The sequence below is a fragment of the Silurus meridionalis genome, chromosome 13 (genome assembly GCF_014805685.1).
Source record: "Silurus meridionalis isolate SWU-2019-XX chromosome 13, ASM1480568v1, whole genome shotgun sequence".
Taxonomy (NCBI): Eukaryota; Metazoa; Chordata; class Actinopteri; order Siluriformes; family Siluridae; genus Silurus; species Silurus meridionalis.
In genome coordinates, this window is record NC_060896.1 from 18,699,634 (window position 1) to 18,722,953 (window position 23,320).

At 37.5% G+C, this 23,320-nt stretch overlaps 2 protein-coding genes across 9 annotated transcripts; both read right to left on the minus strand.

Moving 5' to 3' along the window:
- Nucleotides 1–400: 400 nt before the first annotated feature.
- Nucleotides 401–12,006, minus strand: si:ch211-132b12.7 (uncharacterized protein LOC564531 homolog). 7 transcript variants are annotated; one of them, XM_046864966.1, is made up of 5 exons: nt 11,530–12,006; nt 11,220–11,347; nt 7,554–7,733; nt 4,899–5,068; nt 401–2,610 (listed from the first exon to the last, which is right to left on the minus strand). In XM_046864966.1, the coding sequence occupies exons 3-5, from the start codon at nt 7,723–7,725 to the stop codon at nt 1,486–1,488; spliced, it is 1,467 nt and encodes a 488-aa protein (XP_046720922.1). In that variant the 5' UTR covers nt 7,726–7,733; nt 11,220–11,347; nt 11,530–12,006; the 3' UTR covers nt 401–1,485. The 7 variants fall into 7 exon arrangements, with proteins under 7 accessions (XP_046720922.1, XP_046720917.1, XP_046720918.1 ...); XM_046864961.1 differs by having other exon boundaries at nt 7,554–8,230; XM_046864962.1 differs by having other exon boundaries at nt 7,554–8,230; nt 11,220–11,370.
- A 1,821-nt stretch (nt 12,007–13,827) lies between these two features.
- Nucleotides 13,828–19,682, minus strand: LOC124395353 (cyclin P). 2 transcript variants are annotated; one of them, XM_046863781.1, is made up of 9 exons: nt 19,522–19,682; nt 19,299–19,433; nt 17,395–17,461; nt 15,505–15,689; nt 15,315–15,413; nt 15,051–15,206; nt 14,723–14,881; nt 14,472–14,646; nt 13,828–14,230 (listed from the first exon to the last, which is right to left on the minus strand). In XM_046863781.1, exons 1-9 carry the CDS (start codon nt 19,567–19,569, stop codon nt 14,097–14,099), a joined length of 1,158 nt encoding a protein of 385 aa, XP_046719737.1. In that variant the 5' UTR covers nt 19,570–19,682; the 3' UTR covers nt 13,828–14,096. The 2 variants fall into 2 exon arrangements, with proteins under 2 accessions (XP_046719737.1, XP_046719736.1); XM_046863780.1 differs by having other exon boundaries at nt 14,468–14,646.
- Between the last annotated feature and the right edge of the window lie 3,638 nt (nt 19,683–23,320).

Here is a 23,320-nt window from a genome sequence, read left to right on the forward strand (position 1 = left end):
GCTTTGTAAATAATCAAATAATTATACATATGTTTAATAATAAAGCAGTGTTTTCTTTCTCTTTCATGACATTACAAATTCTAGTAATGTTAATGTCCAATGGTCTGTTATTGATTTTTTTTTCTTCAACTTTTTTCATAATATTGTTTTCATTAATGTGAAAAATTTTGTGATTAATTTTAATGTGGTGCCATATCTACGATGCTGTAAATATCAGGAAATGAAAGCTGAAATTCTGATTTTTTTTTTTTCTTTTGTGGTCTTACATTTTTTATTTATCTATTAATCTCATCAATCTTAAAAGACTAAAGTATAGCACAAAACAATTCTTGATACTTTCATAATACTTGTTTTTTTATACAAAAACTTTCAGGGGACTAAATGAAAATTTGACAGCAAATAGAGAAAAGAAGCTTAGGAATTTATAGAACAAAATACATGACCATATAAAACACCAATCATACTAAGACTTTTATAATCACATATGATTGTTCATAATTGAAGAAAATAACTTTAGAACTGAAATATTACAACCACAAAAAAAAACAAATCACATGCACAGCAGGTTATGTATCAGCACAGATTATTATTAGCATGGATCAAAACATAACATAAAAGAAAATTATCACCACTGGAAAGAAAAAAAAAAAAAAAAAAAAACCCATTACTAGTGTGAATAAAAATGCACTGATGATGAAAGGTCAAAAGAAATGGTACAAACTATTGCAAGAATGTCCAGTAACATAAATAACTACTCTTCAGAAATTGTCAGCAAAAAGCGCCTGAAAACAGAGAACTATCTTTTTCTTTCTGTTTGCCTTGTGTTCTTGGCTGATTGTAAACTGTCAGCCTACCTTCTGAGCAAGCTAACTGCTAAATAGCTAAAAGTCACTGATCATCAACTTTGGCTACTACTTTCAGCTTTTATTCTAAACTATCTATAATTTACATATTTGCAGCCTTGTTGAAATGCCTTCTGTTTTAGTAAAAGTTATTTTTTGCACTTAATACAGCCTAAACATTATGTTTGAATTTAACTATATGGACAGAACATAATTTCTAAGAAATACAGCATTTTCCAGTTAGTGAACAGGAAAATTTCAGTCACAAGACTGGCCAATCCACAGGAATTTCCGAGTCTCCCCATAGCCAGTCCAGGCTTGAGTGTATTATTTTATGTCAAAGGAAAGAAATGATTCCAATAAATAGATGTATAGGCATTACAATCTGGAAACAAACTGAACTGAAAATTATTAAAAATAATTGAAATGCAGTAACTGTGAAAACCCTGAGATACCATAAACTGTGAAAAGACAAAAGTAATGTTTGTCATCAAGGTTGTTTGGTTTACAAATTAAACCATTGCTAAAACATGTCACACAAAAATGTTTCTCCATGGTGAAGGTCAGCACTCACTGACTCACGAGCACTCCATGGGTGTATGAATTTGTGTTTTTACTTACACTTCTAGACTCAGGGACTGTGTTATTCTGTGTAAGTTTCTACAGCAGCCACCGCACAAGTTAAGCTCTCTAGAGGTACAAGTATCTTTTTGTGAGGAGGGTGCTTCCCATAGGCCCTTGACCATTCCATACCAAATGTTGAGTCCTCCTGACCTGCTCTGCCTTCCCTGACTGGCTCAGTAGTGAGAAGAGGAGTGGGAGGTGCTTCTCTGGAGCCATTAATCCCACATCTGTAGGTGATCATAGCATCAATTCTGGAGCTGATGTCAGCCTCCAGCTCTCCATCATCACTGCCCATAAAAAGCAAGCTTCTGAGATTTGGATAGCAACCAGATTCAACCATAACCTTGTGTATTTTCTCGAAATTGGGCATGTTGGAACCTGCATTGACAGCCTGGCACAGCAGATGTGTATGTTGACGCAGCTGAGCAATATTTTGCTCTGTAGCAGCACTCTGGCGGAGCAACTCCTGTGTTCTTAGTGTAATGTCCAGCAGTCCTGACTGACTCAGTATCTCCACTGTGTTAAGGAAGCGGCGGTGCCGAGTCAAGCCAATGGAAGCATCTGGGACCTTATTGTTGTTGAGCAAAAGTGCTGCAGGTTCAGAACAAGAAGATGAAAATGGAAATGATGAAGTGGGATTTGAACTGGAAACAGAGTTAAGACTTGTGAAGGCTTGTGATGTGCTCATGATCTTTAGTCCTGGAGGTTCTGAACTCCTCTGTGCTACATCAGTATTGGCTGAGGGTGAATGCAAGACAGAATGGGTGTGAGAGTTCAAGTGGCTCTGCAGCTGCTTGTTTAAATGCTTCTCAGACACTTGGGTAGTGATAGATACTTCTTTTGTTTCTTCAGTGCACACTCTCTTCCTTACACTGTGCTCCTCTAAACAACCCTCTGGGGCGTTTTCTGTTTTTTCTTTGCTCAGATTAGGAGCAATCCTGGGATACGAGTTAAGGATGGGAAGGTAGGTGTTTTTGCCCTTTTTGTTCTTGCTCTTAGCGCTTTGTAGCTGTGGTGTAAGAACATGGAGTGGAGAGACCGTGGTTATGCCTGACTGCTGCAGCAACAGAAGATTACTTTGAGCATTAGTGCCCTCAGATCCCCACAATGCCCGGAAAACCTGATTCTGTCTTGACTGTCCTGTCTTCACACAGATAAAAACAGAAAATGAAATAATGATTTTCAAAATGACCTGTTCACAGTCATACAACCCCAATTTCAAAATAATTGAATTGCTGTGTAGAATGAAAATAAAAACCAGAATGCAATGATTTGCAAGTCTCATAAAACCATATGCAGAGGTGGCAAAAGTGCACATGCTTCACTCAAGTTGAAGTACTGATTTTACTCTTTAACTCAAGTTAAAGTAAAGAAGTTTGGGCTCTGACATGTACTTAAGTAAAGTACAATGGAAGTAAAGTAAGAACGGTAAAGTAGCCATTACTACTACCTGTTTTAGTGTCACACTGGTAACTGGACCTCACATCATATTAATATTTGGGCTGTCATTTAATTTTAAATTGTCACGAGTTAACTCACGATTAATCTTAATCGCACATTATCTTTTCTAAATTTACCTAAAATTTATACTTTTCAAGTATTTTATACTCAAACATGGGCATGGACAAATATTGATGCTTTATGCAAATGTAAATGTTTTAAAGTAATTATATTACTTACATTCTTGTAAATGTTTTAAAGTAATTATGGTGTTTTAAATTACGTAAATCATCAGGACACCAAACGGAACCTTTGCTATGTTTCCACACAGACAGTTAATGAGGTGATACCGAAGAATCTGTACCTCTTCTAACTTTCATACGGATTACATAATCAGAGAATATTGGTTTTCGATTGGGATTTTTCAAATTAGACATTTCAAGCTTTCTATTCATATATTCATTATATCTGCGAGTCAAGTATTTAGTGAGATTCAGGTTGTTTTATTAATTTGTCTGTGAAGGGAGATGACAGAGACGGCAGAGGACGCACCTTGTCTGTTGTCTTTATTTTACAAAAGCACCGAGTTTTGTTGTTATTATGAGTGTATACAAATAAAAGTAGACCCTTTATTAAATCAAATGATGTATTGCTCTAATCTGCACGATCAATAATAACAGAGTAATTTTTTTTAGACAATTTAAGTTTGTCTCAGTGTTATAAGGAAAAGTGCCACAAAAAATAGCCAGGAAAAATACACCAGTGGTAGATTGAAAAAAAGAAAAAAAACGCAATTACAGGAAATTTGTTGACGGGCTGAAAACGGCACGCAACAAGAAGAATATTGACATTTTACCAAAGAGATTTAAACTAAAGTAATAAGCCTGTTTTGTACAGATATTTGTGTAAAAAATGTTATAAGTGAAAGAAAAAAGTTTAAATAAATAGTGAAGTAAAGTACTGATACCAGAAATATCTACTTAAGTACAGTACATTACAAGTAATAAAATATTTTTACTTTTTTATTTTCCACCTCTGCCTATATGTTATTCATAATACAATATAGAAAACATGCTGAATGTTTAAAATGAGGAAACCATTTTAAGGGAAAACATTTAATTTTGAGGTTAATGCCTATAACAAGTCTCAAAAAATTGGGACCAGGGCAACAAAAGTCTGGAAAAGTAAGTGTTACTAAAAAGAAACAAATGGAGGAACATTTTGCCACTAAATACTTTAATTGACAACAGGTGAATAACATGATTGGATTGGATGCTGCACCCTTTGGACTAAAGTGGAGAGAAACCATCTGGTTTGTTATCAGTGTTCAGTTCTAATACCTGCATTTATGATGGTACAGGGTGCCTGTGGAATTGGCAAACTACCTCATCAATGCTAAAAAGGTAAAGTATACACAGGTTTTAGAACAATATTCAGACAATGTCTTTTTCTGGGAACACCTTGCATATCCGTACAAGACAATACTATACCGCATACTGTATCTATTACAACAGCATGGCTTCATGCCTGACTACAGTCCAGTCCTTTACCCAACTGAAAAACATTTGGCATGTCATGAAACAAAATATATGACAAAAAAGATCTGGAACTTTTAAGCAGCAAAAATCCAGCATTAGGCATGAATGGGACAAACATTTCTCTCTCAAAACTCCAGCAACTGATGTCTTCAGTTTCTAGATGTATACGAACTGCTATACAGTCGTAAACACGGCCCTGTCCATTCAAATTACCTTTTTTTTCCCCTTAAAAATTAATTTTTCTTCAGTTTAACGATTTCATATGTTTTAAATGTCCTATTATAAATAATATATGAGTTTATGATATTTACATATAATAGCATTCTGTTTTTTTATTTTTACATTTTTCAGAGTCCCACCTTCTTGGAATTGGTGTTGTACATGGGTTATTTTTTTAATAAGTAAAAACTGTTAAGTTGTATTCTTGTGTCTCTATCCTCCACATTGACCTCACCTGTTTTAAAACTACATTTTTGATGATAAACATGGGAGTGAACTCAGTTTGACCCGATACCAGGTTGTGGCTCCCCTGATCTGCTGTACTCTGAGGTTTATAGCCTTTGAGCTCAGTCACAGTACTGTGTTGATCATCTACATCTGTCTGTTGATAGTCAGATCCAGCATCTTTGAAGGAGATATAACGAAAATATCATGAATTAAAATATTTACAGTCATCAAGCATTTTTAAATAGTCAGTGTATTGAATCAAGACAGGCTAATAAAAGTAAAAAAAAAAAAAAAGAAAAAAAAAGAATTTTAGTCTTTAGTCCTTTATTTCTATAGGTATAAAAGTCAGATTGTGATGCTTTTCCAAACTTGCATGGTAATTTCTGCAGTTCCTCCTAATTAGACTGGACTCATTTCTCTTTACATCACCAGACATAAGACTCCTGCAAACTTCAAATTTCATTTAGCTGCTACTAATATACATTATGTTAATTATCAAATAAAGCTTAGCCATGCAAGTCAAAGTCATAAAACTACATCCACTAGATGGTAGACTGATAAGCTTTAGTACACCAGTGGTTTCATCCCTTTTTTTTTTTACTTGTTTAATTTTTAACATCTTTACTAAACTTCAACACAGTACAATTTTACGTTTTTTGATGTTAGTTGTTCTATTGCAACCACATTGGCAGTAACACCTAAAGTAACCCAAGTATATTATACATTAATAGCTGAAACATTCAATCTAATAATAAAACTAGATCAAAAGTCAAAATGTGCCTGTTGTTCCAACACTGACACAAGAAGAATGACATCTATCCTTCCATATCATCTACTCTTTAAAATCCACTTCATTTCAGTGTTTTCTTTTACCTGATTTTGGAACGTGTAACAGTGGCATTTTTATACACCACTGTTTGTAGTTCAAATTCTATTCTTGTTTTTTATTATTATTATTATTTCCATCTAGCACACTCTTGTTCTATTACAGATGGTATATCTGATCTCAGAGAGGAAAGACAGTTCACCTGTATCACTTTAAAGCTGAGCTACCCTGTATCAGGATGGCTTGCATGTTTTTTTTTTCTTAACAAAACCTTTTCAAATTAAATTATTACAGATTCTGCAGAATCTTTGTTAAAACATTTTTTTCTCCATGCCAGGTTTTTTTGTTGTTGTTGTTATTTTCAGCTATTTTCAATGCTAGTGCAACAGCTCTGATTAATTATCTCAGTTTTAAAATTGCTTTTTTCCAGTAAACAGCTGTCAATTATTATTCAGTGAATTCCTAGTGACATGAAAGAAGCAAGGATTAAATCACTTGAAAAAGAAACAAATTTAGTAATACATGATAATAAACAGCTGCAAAAGTTGATTATAGACAATATAATCACAGATGAGTAGCATGTAACAATTAATTTAGCACTAAACTCTCCTCCAATGGACTGCCTAAAACATATACAAAAAATTCCTTGGTTAGAAACAGTACTTAAGACTTAATTAAAATTAAGATTTAAGACTTAAATGGTATTTCTATTTGATTTACACAACAAAATTAACATTGTTTTTTCTTCTAGGATTGCACTGTATATGGCAACATCCAAACTCTCTTAGTCCCTTAAGATCAAAAGCATCTATACAACATGGCACTATCACTACCAGGCTTCACTGTAAGGATAGTGTTATTAAGGTCATGATCAGGATTCGGTTTTCACTAAATGTAGTCCTTTGTGTTGATTTTAGTCTTATTTTGGTCTACCAAATAAGATTTCATGTACATTTCTTTTAAATGGCATTCTTTTTACCACATTACGTTAAAAAGCCAGCTTTGTGTCTGTACTATGTTCCTTTAAGAAAACTGCTCCTGTCTGAGCTATGGATCTCTCCAGCACCCTTAGGGCTGCACTTGGGCTGCAATTAATATAAACAGTCTGCTACAATGGCTTAGGACCGCAGTTTAAATGAATATTTTGCATCACTGAACAGCAAACCTCAACAATGATAAAACTATTATATATGGACATTAGGTGCCACTCTGATGAGGATGAGTCCCTTTTGAGTCTGGTTCCTCTCTAAGTTTCTTCCTTTCACCATCTAAGGAAGTTTTTCCTTGCCACGGTCACCACTGGCTTTCTCATGTGGAAAAAACGTATAAGGGATACACTTATAGGCACTAAACTTCTAAACTCTAAGTTCATAAGCCTTTTATCTCTGTACAACTGCTTTTGGGAGAATGTCCACTGTAAAAAGCACTATACAATTAAAATGAATTGAATCGATGGTTTCCATTAACCAACAAAGTTACTGAATTTTGGCAAAAAGCTTTACAATGCCCTTGCAGTGGTGCCATGTTCTTTCCATATTTTAAAGACTGAATGGTTCTATATAATTAAAAGTTGGGATATATTCATAACTAAATCCTGATTGACACTTTACTGTAACTTTGAGTGCCAGCTTCTTAACCACTGAATGCATACTGCTTTTTCCTGCCAGTGTTTGCATGTAGAGACAGAGTGTAATGTGGTTTTGAGTGTCTGTACTTCCTAATTTAGCTGTATGACCATTTAAAATATATTTTAGACTTGAGATGACAGCTTGTGTCTCATTTAATATTACTGCTCAGATTATTTCCTGAAACAAATGTGTAACACGTGTGTCTCACCCGAGTATCCAGAGTCTTTCTCAGAACTGCAGCGAGAACTCCGTCCATCCATGACCTGCGCTGTGTGAACCTTTGTTCTGGACAACAGGGAGGCGCAGTTGCTTTTGTCCTTGGCCTTTTTACTGCCAGGAAGGTCAGCACACCTACCCACACAACTCAGCTCCTTGGGCATTATGGGTACTGAAGGCAAAAAGAGAGGCAGAGTGGAGTCTATAATGTCAACAAAATTTGAATCTCGTATCCACATGATCGTGAGCCAGCTTCTGACAGACACAAACCTTCAATCCCTTCACACATTCTTACCCCTGCAGAAAGACTTCAACCCCTTCACACATGCATTACCCCCTGCAGTTATTTAATAAAAGCACAAAACTACATATCGGGTTTTACAAATAAGTCTTTATATGTATTAGGAGGGAGGAGGCTCCCTAATGGCACAAGAAAGCAGTCACCCTTATGTCTGGACATTGTGAATAAAATGATGCCACAGCCATCCATAAGACTCCATGAAAGCAAAATTGGCCATGGCATATGTGGCATAATTTCTACCCAGTCAAGCACAATGACAATAACCAATCATTGCCAGGCATCTGATGCATTTTCTCATGAATGCAGAAAAAAGTGAACCGTACTTTCCTCAGTTTATGTTCTGCTGCCCCATGATGTAGCATGAGCCGCTGTATAAAAAAAAGATGCAGCTGGCTGGATTTACACATCTCAAAGAAAGCATATGTTTACCTTTTTTTGATAGGAGAAAGCAAATTAGTCATCAATATTTTCATAGATTAATATGCCTATAATATAAACAAGCAAATTAAGTAATGAATCAATAAATAACAATAAAACAAACTAAAGTGATTACTATAAATCGCAAAAACATTCAGATTTGAATACATTTTTATTTCAATATCACAGATTTTATTTCACAAGGACTTTTTTTCACACATTTCATAATGAGACTAACCAGTCAAATATGATTATCATGCTTTATAAATGCAGGGAAAGTGTAGGCTGAATAACTTAATGGTTGAACACACTTTGTATTTCTGAAATTATTAATTACAGAACTACAAACCCTTTGGATAGTATTTCTCCATCTCAGTCCTGTAAAGACTGGCAGCCTGTTACTGCCAAAGCCTTTCATTAGAACTTTCAACTCAACCTGTTCATTTTCCTCTAAACTCTTTAAAAAAAGTGTTCATAGTGACATAATTGTTCTTGTGCAATGTTTTTTTTCTAGCATTCTGTGTTAACTGTTCCAGAAGGTCAGAAGTTTTTAAATTACTCAAACCATCCCTTCTGGTACCAACATAGAGTAATGTGCAAAAGTTTTAGGCACTCATAAAAAAAGTGTTGTAAATCAGGGCTGCAACAACTAATTGATAAAATCAATAATAATCGAAAACAAAATTTGTTGTCAAGTAAAGTTGTTGGCAAGATAACACAGCCGCTTGCAAAATGGTGTAGAGTACAGGTCAACTGTCAGCAGGAAAAAGTGTGCATCCCAAGTCATCCAAGGCAACAAACAAGACTGAAACCTGCAACTTATGCAAAGCTAAGCTTGTGTTGCATTGAAGTACGACAGTGATGCACATAAATAGAAAACACACTGGTGTCACAGATGAAGGTGAAATATCAGCACGGTAAAAAAAACTGTATAATCCTCATCATGTGAAAATGGTAAAGTTTAACAAAGTGCTATTGTGTAAACTGTGTGTTTGTGACTTCGGGACAGTCGCACTGGATCTGTTCTGTTGTGACTCGCAAACATCAGGTTTCACAATCAGCTCGTGTGTGACACAGTGATGGATTCAATTAAACCGGTGCGAACAAACACTAAATCTAAATACAGCAGATAACAGAAGCAGTGAACAATTGCATTTATTAGTCACTGTTGTGGTTTTCAGCAAATGTTTATGCATTTGTACACCAATGCATTTCTTTTTTCCTTTCTTTTAATAAAGCCTGTTAGCTTCTTGTGTTTCTCTGTTCCATTCTCTATTGGTACAAACCAAGCCATGAAGTCCAAGAAATTGTCTGTAGACCTCCAAGACAGGATTGTATCAAAGCACAGATCTGTGGAAGGGTTCAAATATAAATTCTGCAGCATTGATGGTCCCAATGAGCACAGTAGCCTCCATCATCCGTAATTTGAAAACGTTTGGAACCACCAGGACTCTGACTAGAACAGGCCGCCCAGCAAAACTGAGCGATCGGGGAAGAAGGGCCTTAGTCAGAAAGGTGACCAAGAACCTGATGGTCACTCTGAAAAAGCTCCAGCATTTCTCTGTGAAGAGAAAAGAACCTTCCAGAAGAACAACTATCTGCTACAATGAAGAATGGTGGTAGCAGCATCATGTCTTGGGGATGTTTTTCAGTAGCATGAACTGGGAGACTAGTCAGGATCAAGGGAAAGACGAATGCAGCAATGTACAGCAATGTTTCCTTGGTGAAAAGCTGCTCCAGAGCACAGTCTGAGCGGTTCTCAGACTGGGGCGACGGTTTATCTTCAAACCGGACAATGACCCCAAGCACAAAGCCAAGATAACAAGATAGTGGCTATGGAACAACTATGTGAATGTCCTTGAGTGGCCCAGCCAGAGCCCACACTTGAACATCTCTGGAGAGATCATCCCCATTCAACCTGATGAAGTTTGATGAGGTTCTAATCATATTGATTTACACAAATTGCTTCACCTTGCATAGTCAAATGCTGTTTTTTGCTTTAGTACAGAAAGTAAGAAACAACCCAGAATGGGTGAATTTGTTCAAAGGAGAAATCCAACATGCACTCAACAAGCAGCCACTATAAGCTTTATAATGTTAAAATTAAAGAAAGTCAAAACTCAATATGTGGCTTTTGCATATTTTAAAAGTACACTTTTATACATAAATACCCTGAATTATGGTTTTATATAGTTATAGTAAAGCAACACATCTAATTTAAAAATATAATAATCGAATAAAATAAAGTTGCAGCCCTAGTGTAAATTAAGAATGCCTTCAATGGAAGTATTATTAGTCTATTTTTATCATTTGCAAAATAAAAAGTAAATAAACAAAAGAGAAATCAAATTAAATATCAGAGGTACAATATGGCGCTTTTTTTTACCACAATTTTTCCAAGACCACTTATGGTCAGACTTCTCTGAACAGTAAATATGTGAATGTAAAAAAAAGAATAATAATTGGTATCGCTGCAGTTCTGCGAAAGACTCAGGTGAAACACACGTACCTAAAAAGTATGCACAACACTGTATATGCCATAATCCAAGACACTTTTCTTAATTAAGATGTTTTATGTAATCATTAACTGAAGTGAGTCACCTGTATGTATCTACATGATATTTTTTGCACTGCACTGTTGCCACATGACATATTAGATAACTGTATGTATGTATGAGCAGGTTTTCCTAATAAAGTGGATGGCAGGTTCATATCAGTGACATCTGCACCTATGAAAGTCCCACCGTTAACTTGTGTCTGGTCTAAAGTTTGGATCTATCTGACTTTAAGAGTTGGTCTAAATGCTTTTTCAGATCCAGCCTATACTAAATAAGTGATGTTGCCCCACTCACTGCTGCATCAATGCATCCTTCATGCCAAAACATTATCCAGGTAAGATGGGGAAATGGGGGCTTCTATTTGAAAAGGGTATCGACTTACTTCTTCCTGTAGATACTCAAGCGTTTCTCCTTTACTTCAGTGTGCAGGATATAGTTTGCCCATGCAGCAAGATAGCAGCAAAACAACTCAATCCGGTCCTCACCTCTTACGTAATACTACAGCTTGGCCTGAAAAGGAAAAGACTGAAATTCTGACACACACACACAAACACACACACGCGCGCGCGCACACAGAGATATCCTGCTCAAAAATATTTAATTATTCAACTAGAAGCACAAAAACGACCCGATCTGCAACAGGTGATAAAAATGAAGTGGTGAAAAACACGATGAACAGTGTTCATACTAACCTTGAGGTGGCGCTGTTCTGCAGTGTTCTTGTAATCTGTTGGACACTGACCGGTTTGTCTCCTGTGTTAAACTTATACTCCGTTAACGCACCCGTTAGTTTCATGTGGGAGCTGGGAATCTCTGCTGCTGAGCGACATCTACAGAGGCCAATAGGAATGCACCAATCTCCGACGTGAGTGACGCAATGGTATTGCTGCGTAACAAAGCACGTGGAGTTGAGTAAAGGGACAGGCGATGAACAACCGAAAGCTCCGTGTACAATGAATGACATTCACATACAGACGGGTCCGGGTGCGTTTTCTGAGCAGTACCACGTGTTTGAGTGTATGATGTCATCCGTTATTTCAGTTAGCGTCAGTAGAGAATTTACATAAGCAGAAAATGGAGCGACTGTCGCTCCTGCTATCAGTCAAATCTATCAGTCAAATCACAGGCGCTGATGAACAAGTGAAAGATGTCGTGGTCGTGGTCCACGTGCTGCCCTTCGGGGGGGGGGTGGTGGTGTAGGGGGTCTGACTTCTGCGAATGAGGAACAAAAGTCCACGTGTACACGTGAGTAGGGGAACTTAAGGGCGTGGCTACTGCAAACTCACGTGTTAGGAGACGTGTTAAAGTGTGCGCGCTTCACTGGGAGAAACATGCAGAGAATCGACAAGGAGGCTAGCAGAGCTTCTCAGGGCTTCTTAAAAATAATTGAAAAAAATGTTATTGCTGTAATTCGAAAAATGCAAAATATATATAATTATATGATGTTATCTATCTATCTATATATCTATCTGTCTATCTGTCTATCTATCTACAGTGATATGAAACATTTAGTCGTTAGTGCATGAAATCCCCCAAACAACAGTCATTAGCAGGCTAATGTAAAAATAAATAAAATGTATTGCAAAACTTGATAGTATATATATATATATATATATATATATATATATATATATATTTTTTTTTTTTTTTTTTAATGAGGGATTTGGTAGGATGTTTTGGAGAGCGAGGCACGAATGAGGTGGTTTGGTCACATCCAAAAGAGGGACATGGGGTATATCAGTAGGAGAATGTTGAGGATGGAACCACCAGGCAGGATAAAAAGTGGAAGGTCAAGGAGGTTTATGGATGTGGTGAAGCAAGACATGCAATTGGTTGATTTGAAAGAGGCAGGTGTAGAGGACAGATATGAATATGAAATATGAAGACATAGTCCGCTGTGGGGACCCCTAATGGGAGCAACCTAGACCCAGAAGACAATGCTGATACGCGAGACTTCACCCCATCAATGATTATGCACTTTAACACATTTTCATTGATTTATGAGTAGGCTTAAATTACATGGTGTATCCAGCATTCATGTTTCTGTGAATGAGCTGTGATAGGAATAATATGGAGACAAGTGAATTAATATAAACCCATCATAGAACACTCACATTTTTCAGGTCCATGCTGTTCTGGAAATGAATCACCAATTGCAGTTTTGAGAATTAAACCATTTTTTCTTTAAACAGTGGGTGCATTTGCACCACCTGCTGCGGGTTAACCAGCAATTTATTGAATTATACTGTATGACAAAACATTTTCAAATATTAAAATAAACATTTACAGAATGAATATATTACCACAGAATAGTTATGTTTTCCAATCTGATTGATCAGAATTTACTGCATTACATTTGTATAACCACACAGGACAATAGCTCTATCCAAATTAGAAATACATTGATGTTTTTTATAACATTATTGTATAATAGCAGTCTGTGTACATGGCAAATGGTTCAAGAACAAAAATTTTAAAAAAAGGTGCATATTAATTGATGTCAGGTTTGTTTGAAGACAATTATTTAACATTCATGTATGAATTTTTTATAACATCATGGTTGTTTGCAAATCTTCCTTGCAAGAAATTCTTCCAAACAGAAGAGTTTAAGCTTTTCAGTTTTACAGCCAGAGTTGCTATGAATAATTGATCCACGTGTGGTAAGCGTTTGTCAGGTCATATTCTGTACATACATATTTTGTTAAAAGGAAATATTAAAAGTAATATGCATAATGTGGATCCAGTTTAAAATTCCTGCCTCTACAAAGTACAATGTTTTCAGACATCCCTTCCTTGTCCTGCAATTTTTACTAACAATGCTCCCAACACACCCGATCAGCTCAGGAAGGGTAGGTTAATTAGATGCTCCAATAGGTGTATTGTGAACACAGCCAAGCTAATGGCAAGTTTGAAGTTATATTCCTCCACCCAGATACTTAGTGTTAACACTATGCAAAGCATGGGGAAATAACATTTACACCAACTAAAAATCTCATTTACTTTATTTATTTTTTTGCATTTCATTTTTTATCCTACACATAAAACATTTAGAAACAATCCACTGGACCTCCATAAGAAGGTTTACATAGTCAATATTATCAAACAAGCATTTTTAATTCAAATATTTAAAATGGATACAAAAACATGTAAACTTTTTTTGACAAATTGGACAAGATGTAAAAAAACAACATGATACAACTATTTAGTCACACACTTAACATAGTTCATGTCTGGAGGCTCAGGAGGCAGGGAGCACTCTTCAGTGCAGGATGAAGACTCGCATATAGAGTCTCCTTTGTAGAAAATTTGACAAACGTCGCCCGAGTTTCTTGTTTGTGAGCCTTCGCTGCAGCAGTGGCCATGATGTGCATGATTGTGAAGAGTGTTGCCTCGCTGCATACACAGTGAAAGGAGAAATCTGGATTTAGTTGGAACAGCATTAAACCCGGGCAGAAATATAAATTTAGAAGAAAAAGAAATCCAGAGGCTCATGATAAACTGAAAACAGGTATTTTCAGAAGCAGTGATTTTGTAGAAGACAGCTAATACTACATTTATGAATCTGATTAATGGTTAAAGTAACATGTAGCATAACAGCTAAGGTATGTGTTTATAAAAGTTCCTAAATACCTGCCCAGGTATATAGTGGATGCAATACACCAGGCCGCCTCACTCTCGGGTGTGTGGGGCTCCTGAATAAAATGGCGTGCCAGACGCAGAGCAGCAGCAGCGAGCTGAACCGGGAAAAAACACACACACTTCGCCTCGAGGAGCGAGAGCTCCAACAGATAGCGTGCCATGCAAATCACCTACAAATGTTACAACGTATAAACCAGAGTACTGTTCACATTACAATATTCAACCAGTGTAACAATGTTGGTGTACCTTTTCGCCACAGCGTGCGATGTATGCCGACAGCAGCAGGAAGTGAATAGGTGGGGTGTGAGACAGGTCAAACTTAAGTGCGCACAAAACCCTGCGTTCCATCCGCAGCAGCTGCTTCTTACTGTAAGTATTCGCCATCAGGTAGCACAGCTCAGATACCTGACAAACCCCCCCCCCATTCAACACACACACAGCTAACCATGCAGAGCACTAATGTGTTGTAGGTGAAACACTTGTCTGTCCTACAGTTGTAGGCAGTACTTCTGTATACAACTCATTGAATCATTATTTTGGGCATTTAACATCCAATAAAGCAGATATCCATTACCTCCGGCAGTAAGCACTCCTCTTTCTTTGCAGCGAGAAATAGGCAAACGACACCAAGCAGCTGTAAACTGGAGATGGAAATTTTTATCTGCCGGAGCACACGGTTCAGCAGGTGCACTGCTAAATATAGCGTCTCCTCCGAGAAGTTAAATGCGTCCTGTGTGGTCATAGAGAACGGTGGCACTGCAATTCTTCACTCATAGCATGTTAATGGCAGCTATTAGGTTTTTATAAAATCACTAGATAATTAAAGGTTGTCGCTCACATGAACCTGAATTAGCCAGTCCACCAGAATGGCACGTGTTGATTCTGTGAATGGCTTTGGCAGTTCGCTGTTTGACAGAGCAAAGTGCTGCTGGCTTCTCTAAAAACAGACATTGGTTTACATAAAATCATTAAAAAGACACACAACTAAAGCATTGGTCTTAATGAAAGCATGAAGGCTTCAACATTACCATCATATCAGAAAAGATGTCCCATGTGTAAGAGCGGTCAAACAGCAGCCCGAGTTTACTCATTGCTACTTCTATCTCTCTGCGCACCAGCACAGGAACTAGATCACTTAGTGTGGGTGCAAGCTGCAGACCATGAAGGTGATTCAGCACAGCCTCCTCCTCATAATGCTCCACTGCAGGAGCAACTAACACAACACAACTCCATCACACAGTGCAAATACCAAATTCTCCTTCATCTGAGGGGTGGGGGGGGATTAATGCATACATTTGTACTGTATCTCAAAAGTGAGTACACCCCTCACATTTCAGCAACCATTATAGTACATGTTCTCAAGGGACAATATTACAGCAATTGGATATATTAGTCAATGTAAAGCTTGTATAGCAGTACAGATTTAATGTCCTCTGAAAACAACAACATACAGCCATTATTGTGTAAATAGCTGGCAACAAAAGTTAGTACACCCTAACAGAACATGCCATAACTGTGTCCAAAGTGTCAATATTTTGTGTGAGCACAATTGTTTTCTAGCACTGCCTTAATCCTCCTGGGCATACAATTTATCATAGCTGCACAGGTTGTTGCTGGGATCCTCTTCCACTCATCCATAAGACATCACAGAGCTGCTGGATGTTGGCCACATCGCACGTCATCTTCTGCTTGAGGATGCCTCACAGGTGCACAAAAGGGTTTAGGTCTGTATACATACTTTGCCAAAATGACAACTGCCTTGCTGAAAGTGATTGAGTGGCTGTGTGTTTGGGGTCGTTTATATGTTAAAAAAAAACTGCCGTTTGTCCCAGTTTTTTTAAAGGGTGGAATCAGACTCTGCTTGAGAATGTCACAGTACATGTTGGAATCCATGTGTCCCTCAATGAACAGCAGCTTCCCAGTACCACAGCACTCATGCAGCCTAAGACCATGATGCTACCACCATGCTTGACTGTAGGCAAGAATTTTCTTGGTACTCCTCACCAGGGCATCGCCACACATGCTGAGCCAAACAAGTTTCTCTTAGTCTCATCAGACCACAGGACATGGTTTCAGTAATTTAGGCTCTTTGACAAGTTGTCTTCAGCAAACCAATTTTCAGGCTTTCTTCTTCAGCTTCAGAAGAGGCTTCCTGTGCGTTTGGTCTGAGCACCAACAAGCGGACCTTCCTCTTCTGCAACCTCTAAAGCAATACTAGCAGCACTCATGTCTGTTTGTAGAAGCCAGATCTGCACCTGACGCACAGCATGAGGTCTCAACTTCTTTGATTGACCCTTGCAAAGCCTGTTCTAAGTGGAAACGGTCTTCTGTATGACCCTGGCCACTGTACTGTAACAGTTTCAAGGCGTTACAGATCTTACAGCCTCGGCTGTAAGGATTTGAGAATAGAATTGTTGCTCACCAGAGTTTTTTTTTTGCCATAAGGTGCCATGTTGAAAATCCAGTGGTCAGTATGGAAGAATTGTACTCAAAGCACCAAATTTTAACTGCTCGAATACAAGATACACAAGTGTCGCACAGACAAGACATGATGAATAAAACGTGGCTTTGCAGGGTTAAACAGCCTACAGCCGTTATAACTTAGGGTTGGCAGCTTTTTAGACAATAATGGCCGTTTTATTTAGTTATTTTCTGTACTGCTATACAAGCTGCACATTGACTTCCCAAATATATGCAAGTTTCATTTCTATGGTATTGTCCCCTGATAAGTTATACTAAAATGGTTGCTGAAATGTGAGGGGTTTCACTTTTGAAAGATACTGTAAATGTTAGTCTCTTAAGACCATGTCAGGAGTTGGATGACTAATTGGTTCAAGGGAACCCCTTCAGGAAAAATTATTTTAAATGATAACATGAGGTCACATGGTAACAAAGATGTGAGTGCAAGTGCCTCAGACCTGATCCACTCTGCTGAACAAAATCCATAATGATTCCATCTTCTGCAAATACTGGCAACTGCTGGACCTGCAGAAGACAAGACAACAGCAAACTGGAACACACCTACAGGCAATACAAAACATTTAATAGGCATTAAACTGACCTATTAAAGAGTGATTCTCTAAGCCACTCAATAGTTGCTTGTGCTACTAAATGCTTAAGGCTTACTGTCTATGCATGTTCTACCAGTGTTTGTGCAAGCCTTCTCTGAGTTCTTTGGCTTCCTCCCTTCAGGTCGACTAAAGATAAATTGCCTCAAATTTTAAGTGTGCATGGTTCCCAGTGTTGGTCTTGTGAGGTGAAAGATCCACTGGATGTGACAGGTGTTGTCTGAGACCAGGATAAAATGGTGGCAAAGCCAGTTCCTGATCACAAAGATCCAAATTTCATTATTTGAATACTATTGAATTTTGCCTCGATTTGATACGCAGCCCATTACAACAGTTGAGAGGGAGTTTGTCAGTGTTTAATATTACAGTGCATAAAATCTAAACCACAACACTTGCTGTTAAAGTAAGTTTAAGATTAAATGTTATTCAGGAATTCAAAATAAACTCAACAAAAACAAAAGTGGTCAAGGCATGGGGTCACAGAACATTCATAAAGGTTTGTTTCAGGTTAAAACCTCAAAGTGTACATAATTATAATAAAATAAATACTGAGGCTCAGACAAAATGGACACTGGATAATATATTGGCATCAGTTATATTCTAAGGAAGTCTTAAATATAAATAAACTGATTAAAATACTTTTTCAATCACTCACATATGGTATTTGCATGTTTTCCTGAAAGCCCGTAGTCAGGAGTGTGCTGGAGACTGATCGTCAACCACTTTCACAATATTACTTTACTTTGAACAAAATGAAAAAGTGTTTGAATAGCCTACTAAGTGTTCCATGTACAAACCTGTTTCTGTTTATGAAGACTTTTCCATTGTTGTGGGAAATGCATCAATGGAAATGGTACACAATCTAAGTAATGCAATGCCTGTAAATTTGCTCACAAGTTGAGTTTATGTTTTGGCAACATTTTTACAGTGGTTGAGTTAAACAGGATGATGAGCAACTAGCAAGACAATAAATTGGATGACTATGTTGTAGATTTTACACTACTTAATAGAACTACCTAGTTACTAGTCACCACCTAGTAGCCAATAGCATAAGTCAGTTATGATCCAAGTGATCTCATATCAATGACTAAGATGCAACAAAAATGAGAGTATTCTGATGTCCTTCACAGGGGGGGTTGATTTTATTTAGGCTTCCTTAAAACAAAATGCTCAAAGCCTGGTTTTGGTTTTACAGATTAAAAAAAAATAAATAATAATATACCTAAGCAAACTTTCACAAGCAAACTTAACCATGTTCATTATAAAAACAGTAGGAAATGTTTGCTTTACTGGGGATTTCATTTAATTTTAAAATTACACAATTCCTAGGTTGTTAGTTACAATTTAACTAAAGGCATTGTGGTGTGTCAAATCTTAATGCATTTGAGGCACCTTGTATTTTTTAACAGGACTGAGTTTGCTTAGATTCTTTAGATTTTTTTATTAAGACATTTAAGATTGAAGTCGTTGCACAATTTCTGTGTGTGAAAAAAGTAGTCGATATGATTTTAAATTTCAAGATGCACAATTTCTATGTTCAGTGTTAGTTACTACTAAACAAGTGGTGTGAACTCTTAAAGAAATAATACAAGGTGCCACAAACACATTAACAGGATTGGAGATGCTTCATTTAAAGTGACGTATGTGTGAAAACACTGAACTACCAAAGAAAACTGATCTGCACGTGTTTGCAGCAGCGTTTTACAGCACAGTCTCACACTTTAGCTGGAGTCCGAGAGCTCGCACATATTTACCCATCGGTGCTCTGTATTGTCGGCTTTGTGCTGCTGTTTCTGCTCGTCTCCTTCCCCGAGTACACCGAGTACCCCGCGCTCCCGCACAGCGCATGCGTTCGCCCATGCGCGCAAAGGAACTCGGGCTTCTTCTGTCTGCAGAAAAACAAACTTTTAATCCAACAGTTAAGAAGATATGGCACCTCTGCTCCTCAAACTTGTTTGGGTTTTTGTTGTTTTTTACCTTGCGGTCCAGCAGCGTTCTGGAATCACATAATCCGGTTCGGGCCATGATGCAACCGAACACGCGCTCACTAGAAAACCTGCTCAGGCGCCCCTGCCAAATAAACAGCACGTTAATTAGTTCACGTGAGGGGGCAATTAAGGCCCGGCGGCTCACGCGTAATGCGGCCACGTGTCATAATAAAACCCGGAACTTTTTTTCACTTCGAATGGACCCATGACGTTTAAACTTTAAGTTCGGGGGTTTCTCAAATACCGGGCCACACAGAATAAAAATCTGTTTAGTTTTTATTTTATTGTTTTTTTGGCATCTGCAGGATGTTTTCTTGTTTTTTCTGTTTCAAAGTTGTTGTTTTTTTAATTAATCGATCAATAAAAGGCTGCGCTGATTCTGCATTATGGTTAGATGTTATATTTTCATTATGTATTAATTAAATGAATAATTATAATCATATAATACACAAACACCAGTGGTGGACAAAGTACACAAACCATGTAGTTAAGCAGAGATATACTAGGTAAAATATTACTCCAGTAAACGTAAAAGGGATACAAACTCATTCTGTGAATGGAAATGTCTCGTTGATAAAGAGAGATTAGAGGATAATGATTATTTGGGCTTGGCTAAAAAACACTTGTGATAAGCAGAAATCTATTTTAGCAAGGTCAAAATATTGAAACTTGCAATAGATGGGTAACAAAAGAAGAAAATCAGATCCTGAGAAATCACATTTCTGTTTACTTGTATCAGGATACATTATAGAAAAAAACAACGCAGACTGGTGTGATTGGTTCTGGCAGTCATATAGATGTTAATTTGACACACACACTATATTGCCATGTTGTGCATACCTGGTTTTAAGTATGGTATGTGCTTTTTGAGATTCGCATTTCACATTTAGTCCCAACTTGCTCTTATAATTCCTCCACTCTTTAGGGAAGATGTTCCAATAGATTTTGGAGTGTGCTTTTGGACATTTGTTGTGGCTGATTGTTCATCAGCCACAAGGGTGTTTAGTAAAGTCAGGTACTGAAGTAGGGTAAGGAGGTCTGGTGTGCATTCTGTGTTCCAGTTCATCACAAATGTGTTTAGTAGGGATGAGATCAGAGCTCTATAGCAGGCCACTCAAGATCTTCCTCTCCAAATAATGTAAACTCTATCTTCATGGAGCTTGCTTTATACACAGGGGCGTTGCCCTGCTGAAACAGATTTGGCTTTTCTAAGTTCAAGTGAACACAAACTTTTATTATATTTATTATGGCAGGAATGGTCAGATGTCCCAGTACTTTTGTCCATATAGTGTACCAGCTACCTAAACATTATTGCAGACCAATAACACCGTTTTGTTGATTCTTTTAGCATGCTAATATGCCTTGACACATTGGAAAAAAATGTTCAGGAAAGGCATGAGGAAATTGACAAATTGTTTAGTCTCCCTCCAAATTCCCCAGATCTCAATCTGAGCACAGATTATGGACAAATATTGTAGAAACACTACAAAGAATTTGTCTGCTGTTCCCTGTGTCCACATAACATGAAAAAAACCCTAAAACAGATTTGATTCCTGGAGTATGCTTCAGCGATAATGCGTAGCCATTGATCAGTGTTCGGAAGAGTCAATGCTAGGACATCATGTTCACTACATATCTGGCCTTTTTTCTTTGTGCCAATGTTAGTTATATAATATTATAGGCTTTCAAGCCTTGTCTTTCCCCTTAGTAACACAAGTATGAGACAAAATATGTTGAACGGATTCATGTAATTATGTTCTAATTTACCTGTACTGTGCACTGTAAATAAATACATTTGCAGAAACTGTGCAACATTATCATGTTGGAAAATAAAAACTGAAAGACGATATTTACTATATGTAGTACAAATGGAATCAAGTCTAAGTTGATTCCAAGTTAATACAGAAAACATCTCCTAGGTTGTATTAAATACATTGCACATGCATTGATGCATACCAGATGGGTCACTTATTGGTCCTTTAGGCATTGATCACACTTGTTGTTAACATCTGCTTTAGGTGTTTAAACGTGGACAACCAGAATGCATAACCATTAACACATGGCATTTTGAATGCTTTCCCGAGTGATCCGATCTCATACATTTTTTTCTGCTGGAGACTGTTGCATGTTTAACGTGTCTTCTGCTCTATTTGTTTTCAGGCACAATTGGCTCTCAAACACTTTCATATAATAGTCTGCAGAAGAAGAAAGGATAAAGGAGCTATTTAAAGCAGCCATTATAACATCAATTTTATCCATTAGCCTAGAGGTGGAGAGTTCCTATGTTCAGCATTATCCTCACAATGATTAAGTACTTTCTGGCTGGGGCAATGACACAGTTAATTAGGTAATGCTTTGTTGCTGTTCGCAATGCATTGAAGCACTTTTGTGTTCACACTCCAAATGTAATGAGGCCATATTAATCCCAAACCAGCTCTAAAAGTGAATTCAGTGTTTGGATCAGAATTCATCTCTGAAACACATTGGACTCATTGGACATTGTGCTTTCCAATTACAATTAGATCACTCTTGACATGTTACTGCATAGGGTGAAAGGGGCCTTACTTCTAGCTCGATTATCACACAGCATTAAAAGATGATGAGCCATTGGAGCAAATAATTGCTTTATTTATGTAGCAGCATTTTCTTTTTAAATATCCAATCTTAATTGTTTTAAATATATGTATTCATAGTCACTTGCGTTCTTTATAATTAACCGCACTAATATGAATTGACTGGGTTTCACGCAATTTGTCCAGTTTAGTTGTATGAATGACAAGTGATATAAACATGATAGTGTACTCTTTATATTAAGGTGCAATAACTCAATTTACAGTATTGCACAAAAGTGAGTACACCCCTCACATTTCAGCAACCATTTTAGTCAATCTTCTCAAGGAACAATACTATAGAAATTATACTTTGATATGTTTTAGTCAATGTGCAGCTTGTATAGCAGTACAGATTTACTGCCCTCCAAAATATCTTAACATGCAGCCATTATAGTCAAAATAGCTGCAACAAATGTGAGTACAGACTAAGTAAACATGTCAAAACTGTGTCCAAAGTGTAAATATATAGTGTGAGCACCATTGTTATCTGGCACTGCCTTAATTCTCCTGGGCATGGAATTCACAAGAGTTGCACAGGTTGTTGCTGGGATCCTCTTCCACTCCTCCGTGATGACATCACTGAGCTGCTGGATGTTAGACACATGGCGCTTCTCCACCTTCCGCTTGAGGATACCCCTTAAGTGTTTAATAAGGTTCAGGTCTCGAGACATACTTGGGCACTTCACCCTCAGCAAGGCAGTTGTCATCCTGGCAGTGTTTTTGGGGTCATTATGATGTTGGAAAACTGCTGTTCGGTTTAGTTTCTGAAGGGAGGGCATCATGTAATTCATGTTTCCCTCAATGAACTGCAGTTCCCCACTACCAGCAGCACTTTTGCAGCCCCAGATCATGATGGTACCACCACCATGCCTGACTGTAGGCAAGACACAATTTTCTTGGTACTTCTCACCAGGGCGTCGCAAGACATCTGATCCGAACAAGTTTATCTCAGTTTTATCAGACTAAAGGACATGGTTCCAGTAAATCTTGCTCTTAAACAGGTTGTCTCCAGCAAAGTTTTTGCAGGCTTTCTTGTGAGACAGCCTCAATAGAGGCTTCCTTCTGCACCTGACTTACAGTATGAGGACTCAACCTCTGAATGACCCTGGCCACTGTACTGTAACTCAATTTCAGGGTGTTACCAAACTCCTTATAGTCAATGCCATATTTGTGGAA